The sequence below is a fragment of the Barbus barbus genome (assembly GCF_936440315.1).
Source record: "Barbus barbus genome assembly, chromosome: 13".
NCBI classification, from domain to species: domain Eukaryota; kingdom Metazoa; phylum Chordata; class Actinopteri; order Cypriniformes; family Cyprinidae; genus Barbus; species Barbus barbus.
The window spans coordinates 32,525,574-32,537,500 of NC_136741.1; the positions used below are offsets into that span (position 1 = coordinate 32,525,574).

The 11,927-nt window shown below is 38.2% G+C and overlaps 1 protein-coding gene across 2 annotated transcripts in view; it reads left to right on the forward strand.

Moving 5' to 3' along the window:
• The first annotated feature begins 3,068 nt into the window (after positions 1 to 3,068).
• The window catches only part of LOC306879561 (peripheral plasma membrane protein CASK-like), a 63,357-nt gene continuing 54,498 nt past the window's right edge, over positions 3,069 to 11,927 (forward strand). Inside the window, exon 1 of one of the 2 annotated variants that reach the window (XM_079432595.1) lies at positions 3,069 to 3,604. In XM_079432595.1, coding sequence (XP_079288721.1) covers positions 3,546 to 3,604 — 59 coding nt within the window. In that variant the 5' untranslated portion in view covers positions 3,069 to 3,545. The remainder of the gene's footprint in view (positions 3,605 to 11,927) is intronic. The other variant, XM_079432594.1, reaches the window with a different exon arrangement.

Here is an 11,927-nt window from a genome sequence, read left to right on the forward strand (position 1 = left end):
GCCAGTGCAGAGACTGTAAAATTGGGGTAATATGATCATATTTTCTTGACCTGGTAAGAACTCTAGCCGCTGCATTTTAGACTATCTGTAGCTTGTTTATTGAAGATGCGGGACAACCAGCTAGCAGTGCATTACAATAGTCCAGTCTAGAGGTCATGAATGCATGAACTAGCTTTTCTGCATCAGAAACAGGGAGCATGTTTCGAAGCTTGGCAATGTTTCTAAGATGGAAGAATGCTGTTTTAGTAACATGGGAAATATGATTTTCAAAGGACAAGTTGCTGTCTAATATAACACCCAGATTTTTGACTTTAGAGGACGTGACAGTGCATCCGTCTAGTTGTAAATTGTAATCCAAGAGATTCTGTGTCCTGTTTTTTGGTCCAATAAGTAATATCTCTGTCTTACCTGAAATTAATAGGAGGAATTATTGGTCATCCAATCTTTTACAGTTTTTACACAATCTATTATCTTAGATAGTTGAGAAGTTTCATCTGGTCTTGTTGAGATATATAGTTGAGTATCATCAGCATAGCAATGAAAACTAATCCCGTATTTTCTAATAATATTACCAAGAGGCAACATGTATATTGAAAATAGCAGAGGACCTAGGACAGATCCTTGTGGTACTCCATACTTTACTGGTGATAATTGAGATGACTCCCCATTTAAATGAACAAAGTGGTAGCGATCGGACAGGTAGGATCTAAACCATCTTAAAGCCTGTCCTTGAATACCAGTATAGTTTTGTAATCGATCTATGAGTATATTATGGTTTATAGTGTCAAACGCAGCACTAAGATCAAGTAATACTAGCAATGAGATGCAGCCTTGATCTGAAGCAAGAAGCAAGTCATTTGTAATTTTAACAAGTGCAGTTTCTGTGCTATGGTGAGGCTTGAAACCTGACTCAAATTCTTCATAGATATCATTTTTTTTGCAAAAAGGAGCATAATTGAGTAGACACAACTTTTTCTAAAATTTTAGACATAAACGGAAGATTTGAAATGGGTCTGTAATTTGCCAGTTCATTAGAATCTAGTTGTGGTTTCTTAATAAGAGGCTTAATAACCGCCAGCTTGAATGGTTTTGGGACGTGACCTAAAGATAACGATGAGTTAATAATATTGAGAAGCGGTTCTTCTGCTACAGGTAACAACTCTTTCAGTAGTTTAGTGGGTACAGGATCTAATAAACACGTTGTTGGTTTAGATGCACTGATAAGTTTATTTAGCTCTTCCTGTCCTATGGTTGTAAAGCACTGCAGTTTTTCTTTGGGTGCGATGAATGAAGCTGAAATACTAGACGCAGTAGAATCTACATTTGTTATTGTATTTCTGATGTTATCTATTTTATCAGTAAAGAAATTCATAAAGTCATTACTATTAAACTGTGAGGGAATATTTAGATCGGGCGGTGTCTGTTTATTTGTTAATCTAGCCACTGTGCTAAATAAGAACCTTGGATTGTTTTGGTTATTATCTATGAGTTTGTGGATATGCTCTGCCCTGCAGCTTTTAGAGCCTGTCTATAGCTGGACATACTGTTTCTCCACGCAATTCTAAAAACTTCCATAACTGGACCAATATTATGCCAAAACTAAACCAGAAATTACCCTATATAATATGTATATATTGTGCAAGGTATAATAAAAGAACAAAACAACACAAATGCAGTATAGTGTTTTATTGATGCAGAGGGGAAAACAAATCTCATCCAGGTAACAATGAAAATAAAAACAATAGGAAATAGATCAACCAATAACAGCAGAATAAGGCAAAACTAAATCTAGGTATCCTAAATATGACATTTATTATAATGGGTTTATGTGAAGATTGTTTTAAATTAAATTTAAAATTCTAATAAATGTTAAATTGATAGCTCTCAATACTGTAATGTTGAATGGCTTTAGTCAATGGTTAAATATTAGAGACATCAGTGATACCGGCATTAACAAATATAAAAAATATACTGTCTTTATGTTGTTTGTACATTAATTTGAAGATTTAATGTGAAATTATTGCAATATAAAGTATATTTAAAAACTTTAATGTTAGGTGGAATTAATCACAATTAATAAAAAAAAGTGATTAGTTATTTTTTTTAATCGATTGACAGCACTAATTTATATATAAATATATGTATATATAAATAACAAATATACATATATATATATATAAATATATACACATATACACACACACACACATGTTTGTTTTTGTGGTTTATGGGGACTCTCCATAGGCGTAATGGTTTTTATACTGAACAAACTGTGTGTGCTATTGCCCTACACCAACCCTACACCTAAACTTAGCCCTCACAGGAGACTTTGTGCATTTTTAGATTTTCAAAAAACTTTATGCTGTATGATTTATAAGCTTGTTTCCTCATGGGGACCAAAAAATGTCCCCACAAGATTAAGATTTACTGGTATTACTATCCTTGTGGGGACATTTGGTCCCCAGGACGTGATGAATACCAGGTGCACACACATATATATATATACACACACACACACATGTATGTATTTATTTATTTATGTATATATATACAAACCATGTATATATGGTTGAATGAGCAAACCCTATCGGCTTTTATTGCATCTGTATGAACTGTACAATATTTCTGCGCTTGATATGAATTTATGGCTCAGTCAGTGATGGATGTGATAAATCAGGATCTTAAAACTGATGCTTAGTCTGCGAGCCCACTATTATTCAACGAGAATCTTCACTGTTCAATCTATTGCCCTCCTGCAGCATTATTCTGTAAGAAAATACACGGATCCGGAGGAAAAAAATCGCAGAAACTCTGACGTCATCGCACGGTCAACCAGCATGCGCAGCGACGCCGGTCTGCTATTGGCCGCCGGACGGGAGAACGGGATTTCTCCTGGCAGATTAGGAAACTGAGCGCCGTGGGCTCGTAGGCGCGCCCTTCTGCCGACATCTTGGCTCAAGCGGCCCGACGAGCGTCAGCGGGAACATCCGGGTAATCGAGCGCACCTCGGCGGCCATCGCGGCTCGGCGTGCGGCAGCTTCATAACCTTGAGAAGGCGGAGCGTCAGCGCGCTGGACTGGAGTAGCAGCGGAGCAGGAGGAGAGACGCCGAGGCAACGGAGAGCTGCAGAAAACCGTTACACGGCAGCGCTGCTTTACCTCACCGCTCTAACGGGAGATCAGGGCGTGTACCGGCGCGTCTGACGGACTATGATGAGCGCGGTCGGACGGGAACCGGAGCGGCGGCGGCGTTGAGCGCGTTTTTTATGTTTGAGGCGGATCGGCGGGATCTCGAGCGTTTGGGCGCACCAGCGCGGTTTTTTCTCGGTTGCTCGCGTCACATTGACATTTAATATTTGAAGCGGCAGATTCCCGGAGCGTTGATTTTCCCTGACATCATCATCATCATCGTCGCTCGGTGTGAACGGACATCTTCGGTGGTCGTCGACGGGAATCCGGGGGATTTACAGGATCCCGGTGTCGCTCGGATTCTGATATTCTCAGCGCGTTTCTGAGGGAAAGCGGATCTTTAGTAACGGTAACGTTATGGCTGACGACGACGTGCTGTTCGAGGATGTGTACGAGCTCTGCGAGGTGATCGGGAAGTGAGTGATCCAGTCTAATCAATACAAGATAATCAATCAGTTCGCCGCTCAGGCGTTTTCCTCCGGCTCTCTTTGTCTCGTGTGTTTACATTTTACTGCTTCAGGTTCAGCTGATCGAGTGTGTGTGTGTGTGTGTGTGTGTGTGTGTGAGAGTGTGTATGTATGAGGGTGTGTATGAGTGTGTGTGTGTGTGTGTGTGATCTGACACTAATATTCATTGATCAGTCGCTCCTCATACTCTGATTTGTGGTTTTCACCTCAGTCTCTGTGAGGAGGGCTCGTCTTCTAAAGGTAAAATGTGCCATTTTTCTCTTGGTCATTGCGCAGATTTGTTCTAATAATTAAGTGATTTTTCATTGATTAGTATGAATCTGGCTGATGGAGAATGAGCAGCAGGCCTCTGTGTGTGTGTGTGTGTGTGTGTGTGTGTGATATTGTACTGCTGTTTATTAGGTTAGACACTGAAGTTGGTTTGTAGATTTCAGGTCTATTATTTAATTGAAATGAATGGATTTGTGTTGATTGTGTGAGTTCATCTGCATCCACATGAGCATCATCTGCTGTCTGACAGTCATATATGTGTCCCTGCAGCACAGAAGCAGTCATGAGTAGCACAGGTATATCTGTATCAATAGACAACAATACATTGTATGGATCAAAATTATACATTTCTCTTTTATGACAAAAATCATTAGGATATTAAGATCATGTTCCATGAAGATATTTAGTAAATTTCCTACCATAAATATATCAAAACTTCATTTTTGATTAGTAATATGCATTGCTAAGAACTTCATTTGAACAACTTTAAAGGAGATTTTCTCAATATTTAGATTTTTTTGCTCCCTCAGATTCCAGATTTTCAAATAGTTGTATCTCAGCCAAATATTGTCCTATCATAACAAACCATACATCAATGGAAAGATTATTTATTCAGCTTTCAGATGATGTATACATCTCAATTGACTCTTATGACTGGTTTTGTGGTCCAGGGTAATATATGACAGAATGATAGACAGACAGACCGCTCTTCTTCATCTCCGGTGGATCTGCAGGAGTGCATGAAGTGATCGGGTCGGTCTGTGTGTTATTCACCCTCTGCTGTCTGTCAGATGATCAATGTACAGCCAGTTTAATACACTGCTCATAATAACACTGTAATATGTACATCTGTGACTGTTGCGTCTAATATGGGTTCATGGGTTCATCTTTCATGTTTATCTGTCAAACCAACCAATTATATTTGACATAAAATACTGAAGCCTGTTTTTAGAAGAGTTTCTGCATTGGGACATTATTTTCATGACAGTTTCCCTTCATATATTCACATCATCTCTGTAAATGGCAAGTATTTATTCATCACATAATTTGTTGTGCAGACTTTATTTCTAATTAAAAAACATAGTATATTACAGTAAAAATGCTGAATTACACAGTAATGAGCATCTAATGAAAAGTCAAACATCCAGACACAATTATATAATGCTAATGTTCTTAAAAATACTTTGATTTCTTTGTCCAAAATTATGTTGCTTTTTAATTGTCTGTAAATTTATGAATGAATGAATATATTAATATTAATGTATTAATATATTCCCCGCAGTTTACACAGATGCATGGAAACGGCTAAAATGCTGTATTATTCATGCCAGGTCAGTAGTTGGCGACGTCACTGTAAAGAAACTCTACTCGCTCGTGCACATGTGTGTTCTACTCGTGCATGACTATAGACACATGCATGCTTTCACAAACAATAATGGTATCGTGTTCAAAAGCTTGTGTTTTCAAGCCTCTAAAACACTGTTGTCATGTGAATGAACAGTCAAAACGCATTAAAAGTTTTTCATTTTTAGTTGAAAACGGTGTCGTGTAAACAGCCCCTTAGACTGTATAAACTCACTTTTAAGTTTTAATAATTTGATACTGCGTTTGTTTTAATAAGAATGCTTAAATAATTGAATAATTAAGCACAGTTGATAATAGTACACCTGATGATGATGATGATGCCACAGTGTGTGTTTTATTGATCCGTTCAAACTGTGGTGATTTGTGTCACATGCAGGAGAAACTCTTACCGCGGTAAACCGACTTGGCGGTCAGATCTTTCCCCGCGGAGCTCATGAAGACTCAGAGTGTCCCGCCAGCGATCACGTGATGAACTAGTTAGTGCTGCTGTGGTTAAACGGGTTCAGTCTCACTTCACTAGTGCTGGTTATGATTCAGTCACTGTGTGTGAGATTAGGATGGGAAGCGTATGAGACGCTCAGTATAATTCTGTCGATCTGTCAGAGTCTGACTGGATTTAGATGTTCTGCTCCATGAGCTACAGATGATCACAAGAACCCGAGTCCTCAGAAGAGACTGTGATTGATCTTAGCAGCTCAAGAACTCAATGACTTGGGTGCTTTTGCAGGGCTCCAGACTGCAACCATTTTTTCTGCTGGTGCAACTAAATTTTGTGAACGGTCACACTGGCGCGACCACCGCATATATGGGAAACATCAAACGGCGAACAAAACAAAAGCGTAACAAGATTGCGCTACTCGTTTGAGCTGCGGACTGTTTATCAGCTCGGACCGAGCGCAGCGCAAGCAAACTTGTCTGAGCACAGAACAGCTTTACTTGGGAACCAAAGTTGATTTCGCCTCACTGTTACAGCACAGCGCTGCGAGATCCAGTGAGAAGCGTTTGAATTTGCCGCAGAATGAATAAAGACTGCTGCGAGATCTACTGAGAAGCATTCATATTCTGCACAGAAATCTCTGATATAAACCGATCAAACGGCGCTGACGTAGAAAACCAGAAGCAGTAGTGCTAACTATAACCACACTCTCAGATATAAAGCTACAAAAGCTGTCACTGGGGCGGTACCTTTTCAAAAGGTACACTTTTGTACCTATTAGGTTCAAATATGTACACTTTAAGTACTAATATGTACCTTTAAGGTACCAAACTGAACCCTTTAGGTACAAACATGTACCTTTTGAAAAGGTACCGCCCCAGTGACAGCTTTTGTAGCTTTATTTCTGAGAGTGCATGGTGTTGTAGCAGAAATAGTTGAATGTTATTACATTATTCATTTGTAGGGTTTGTACCACCTTTTTGAGCGAGACTATTTCCAGCACTTTAAAGCTCCAAAATGATCTAATTTGAATGTTACTTTTAATGGGATGACCAAAATATACTGTGGTGAACAAACACTTACGTAAAATTAAAAAATACATTAAATCACCATCATAACCTGTAGATGGCAGCAGTCATTCATTTCTACTTTTTCCTTTATATTTTGAAATAAAATAACAATTATAAAATCACTATTATAACATATCAAATCATCAAGAAATCAGATTTTGTCAGAGTTCTGCACTTGGAAGTAAGAAAAGTCACAAAGTGCCTTGAAAAACTAACTTTTCTTCAATTTGCAATAATCACACATCGTGTTCCTTTTAATATCACTAAAGTTATGGGTCAGTTACATACAGGGTTGGGTATCTAGAACCAGCTCCAAATTTCCAAGAACCTGGTACTCGATAAGACACGTGCATTTCGATTCAGATTAACGATTCCTGCGTTGGCATTTTTATGTGATTTTAAACTATTACGCGCAGGAAGGGAAAGAACTTGAGCACTGTTTGCGTGCAGCGCACACATCCGAAGCGTGAGCACAGAGAACAGCGGTCCAGGTGTGGGTTCCCGGCCTGCGTCCGTTCTCGAACCGCTCCGTGCATTTCCACTGAAGAAGATTTGTTACGAGCCTAAACCTGCGTCTCTTTCACATTTACCAACCAATATGCACAAAAATACATCAGTATATCATAGGGATGCACGGTATACCGGTACTGTAAAAATACCGGTATGTATTATATTTCAAGCGGTACGATATCATAATTTTGCTCAATTCGGTATTGCACACGCTGCTGTTGCGAAGTGCACCTGTAAATGAATAGATAAAGAGAACAGTAGAAGTGAAATATGGCATTACTTTGCATACAAAACAGATGAGAAAGGTGAAGGACCTGCCCTTACTGCACCTGTATGCAAGCGTTGCTATAAATCACCACAGGAGGCAACACATCACATCTTGCTAAGCATTAGTCTCTTGCTCATCCTGATCTTTTCAGAGAATTAAGAGATCGACAGGTGAGTGCATCTTTCATAAATTCAGATTTAATTTGAACTTTTATTCACAACTGATCAACGCACATATATATATAATATATGATGGACCATTAAAATCCCTTTGATTATTGATATGGAGTGTTTGATTTCATTCATCATCACATCAGATCATAAATCCTGATGAAGCAGCAGATGTGTGTTTGTGTTCTGAGGTTCGATTGGTTCGGTGCTTGGCCATTTTTGAAGTTCATAATTACTTTTGAGTGATTAATATGTATTGGTTTTGCCGAACCACTGTTTTTTTAAATGGGTGTTTTATGTCACGGCAGCCAATGTCGTATTCTGGAGCTCATTTCAGTTAGAGATGTAACGGTATGAAAATTTCTTATCACGATTTTAGTAACCACAATTATCACGGTTATCAGTATTATCACGGTATTGTTGAAATGAGCTGGAAATGTAACAAATCACTTCAAGTTTTATATTTAAAATCAAGAAACAATAAATAAAATGAGTTTTTGTTTGCATAAACACTAAAACAATAACGTTACCAATGATGTCTGGATTTTAAATGACTGACAGTTTATCTAACAGCATACTCCAACATCTAATGTAGATGCTCAAATAAAGCTTTGAAAAAGTTTCATGAAAAGGTAAACCTCTCATTTCAGCCTTTAAATAGAGAAAATGAGTGAAAATGATAATTGATTAATAAGTGATTATATGTATTTTATCTGCTCCATAAATAATTGTAGATGCTTTATCTGAATTGTATAAATGTGTAGAATCCACATTAGCTTGTTTTTCATCAACCGGTCAATATTCACAGCAGGACATGCAAATCCGGTCTGTTTTTAGTCCAGACAGAAACTGCTCACAGACTGAATGTGAATGTAAGTCTTATTTATCCTAAGTTGTTCAAATCATAGTAATCGAATACGCTTATAATGATAATTATAATATGAAACGGTAATACTAGCCGTGGGAAATCTGTCAAACCAGTAATCCTTACATCCCTCATGTACATACTGAAACCTTTGGCGTGTTCTTGTTCCTTACACTTAGAAATGAAGTCCAAATGAGTTGATGCAGATTTCTCAAGGTTCCACGTTTAAGCTTTGTTTGTTGATTTGAGTCTCAGCTCTAGTGTATTTTATGGGAATCTAGATAAGTATATAGTATGCATAACATTTTAACTTTGAGACTAGTCTTTATTTATTTATTTTTGACTACAATTGGTTGAAATTCCCCTGACTTAGGTTAGAGTTATACCTGGGGTGGATTACTGAAGCAAGTAAGAGTCTGAAATGATCTCAGTTGTCAGTCCTCTATATCAGCATTCAGCAGTAAAAATGATGAGATTGAGATTGTGCTGGTTAGAGCTAGAGCGAGTGGAGTATCTGGGCTAAAGCCTACTATATTCCTTAATTCATGCATTTTGAGAAATATAAGCGTTACAAATACTAAAACTTGACTTTTAAGTCTTTTAATTATGATTATGATTGACATGTACTGTAGCTTATGCTTGTCAGTGGTGACCATCAGGGGGCTTCAGCAGACACACGAGGGGCACCTAATACATCTTAAAATTATTTAAGTTATATGAATGTAATAAATAAGCCTGTTTGAAAATAAAAGAGGGACCATACAACTCTCATGTAGTTTTCATTCAGTGCTGTCCTGAAGAAGCTCTCATCTCCATCTGTTCCACAGACACAATAATAACTGAACCACACATGATCTTGCTGAAGTTTCCATCCTCCTGGATCTCCTGAAAGTGATTGTTCATGTTCATGTGTGTTGTGATGGATGTTCATGAGTCTCGGTTTGTTCTGAGAAGTTAAACTGTTTATCAGGAAGGTCCTCTAGATACTGCACAGCATCTTCTACACATCGAGGAACTCAAACTCAACTATTGCAGAAGCTGCAAACATTCCCTGATGCTCAGAAAGGAAGCCCTGCATTAAATCAGATCACCTTTATTTCTATAGCGCTTGATACAATGCGGATCTGGTTTGCGTTCACACTGGCTCGGTGTTGTGTGTCGGATCAGCTGGTGATGTGATGCGGACGGTCACTGATGTGATCACGGGTCACTCATGGCTCGTCACAGCGATCGCTGAACCTCTTATTAATGATTCAACACCTGAAAGCGGATACTACACCTCAAAAACCCTCTTAGCCTCATCCATATTTCATGGAGTCATTATGATGGTTGAACCGGATCATGGTGAAAAAGATTCTGCTGTAGCATTTATACTGTGCTAGATTATTAGCAATAACATCACAGCTTACAGGTTTGGACTGACTTGAGGTTTGTATGAGTCTGTATAGTGTGTGTGTATAAGACTAATATTTGAGAGCAGCAGCGGCTCTAAGTTCTACAGATGGTGGCACAAGAAGAAGATTTGGTAGCGTTGGGTGAGGTATTAAAAACAAAGATAATTTAATCATAAAAATACTATTGTTTTGCATTAATCAGTGCAGTTACTAATAATATTACACGTTTATTTCTTGGTAAAGCACATTTGACAGTAAAGCACTGAGCTGGAGTTGGGAAGCATACAAAATTTACTTTTATTAACAATATTACATTTATATAAAAAAGTTATATTTTCTTCATTAAATGTACGATTATTCTTTTTATAGTATTATACTGAACTGACTGACAACTTAAGTGATTATAAAAGGAGCGCTCTTTACTTTGTGTGATTCAGTCGCAAGTAACTGCTCACAAAAATTAGTTGCACAGGCCAAAATAAAATGGTCCCAGTCTGGAGCCCTAGGGCTTTTTCATACGTCGCTAACTCAGTTAGCTGGATTTGATTGTTGACGATTTCGCTTGATCTTGGATTGGTTGGTTCTTTGAAGCTCTTCCAGAGTTGCTGTCATAGCAACAGCTCCTAATCTTAGGTCTGGAGCATCTTATTTCATGTAAACAGGATTAGATCGCATCTTTTTAAGCAGAACTGATACTTAAAATCAGTCCCAACCACTGCTACTTTACTACAAGAGTACCCTACTGATCCACGGACAATAATTTACAATAATAATAATAATTTAAAAATGAATACAAAAATATTATAATGTGGTGTAGTCTATAATACTATAGACACAGCCAGGTTTACTCGTTGAAAAATGTATTTGTAATGAAATAATTACTTTATAATTGTATTGGAGTCATGCTATACCGTTAATCTGAGTCGTGCATTAATTTGAATGGTGACAGATATTATGGGAGTGGCTTGATGAGATGTAGATAACATCATCTTGACCCTTAAGAAACTTTAATTAATGCTGTCACATAACAAATCTGCTTCAAAGATGAAATTAAATGAATGGCTAATTACATCATTGAAATAAAAATGTAAAGCCTGTACAAATACTACAAATCATGAATATAAATAATGTAAAAAAAACGTTTTTTCACATTTCATTTTTCTATTATTACATTTATGTAGTTTTGTTTGCTTGGCTTTTTCCAGAAATTTGTCAAGTTTTTTCATCAGGTGTCTTTATTAATGATATGATGTCATTACGTTGCGTTCTTGCCGCCAGCCAATCACTGCATTACTGATCGTGGTTTCGAGTATCGATACATCTGCCCTTTTCAGGGATCACTCGGTAACCTCAGACATCTTATTCCAGATATTTTAATCAAATCCACAAATTAATTTGAAGAACCAAATTAGCCAGAGATCAGTTCTCAGGATTAGAAGATCTGGAATCTTTCAGATCATCTCAGATGTTTTAAGCGAGGTATGAAGAACGGACCCCTGGTGTGTGAGCTGTATCAGATGATGAGTGTTGCTCTGTCTGTGTGCTGTGATGTAACGGCTCCTCAGCGGTCAGTGGATCATGTGACTTCAGAATTGAGATGATTTGTCCATATATAACCCATTGAAAGCTGAATCCAGCTCTCCAGTGCTGGCCTGTGCTGAACCTCAGAGCTTCATCCGCTGGGATGTTCTCCATGTTATTCCTAGACTCACTGCCTGACCCGACACAGGCTGTAATTGTAGCTGCGGTTCTGCTGTAATTTGCCCTGTCTGTGTATTTTCCTGCGTCTCTGTGTGGCGTGGGCCGTTCATGAGGATCCGCTGGGTTCCTCTGAGATGCTTCTGGAAGGGTTTTGGTTTGCAGACCACCTGAATCCAGACTGAATCTGGACTTCATTCATGCCTGGATCGCTCTTTGAACTCAT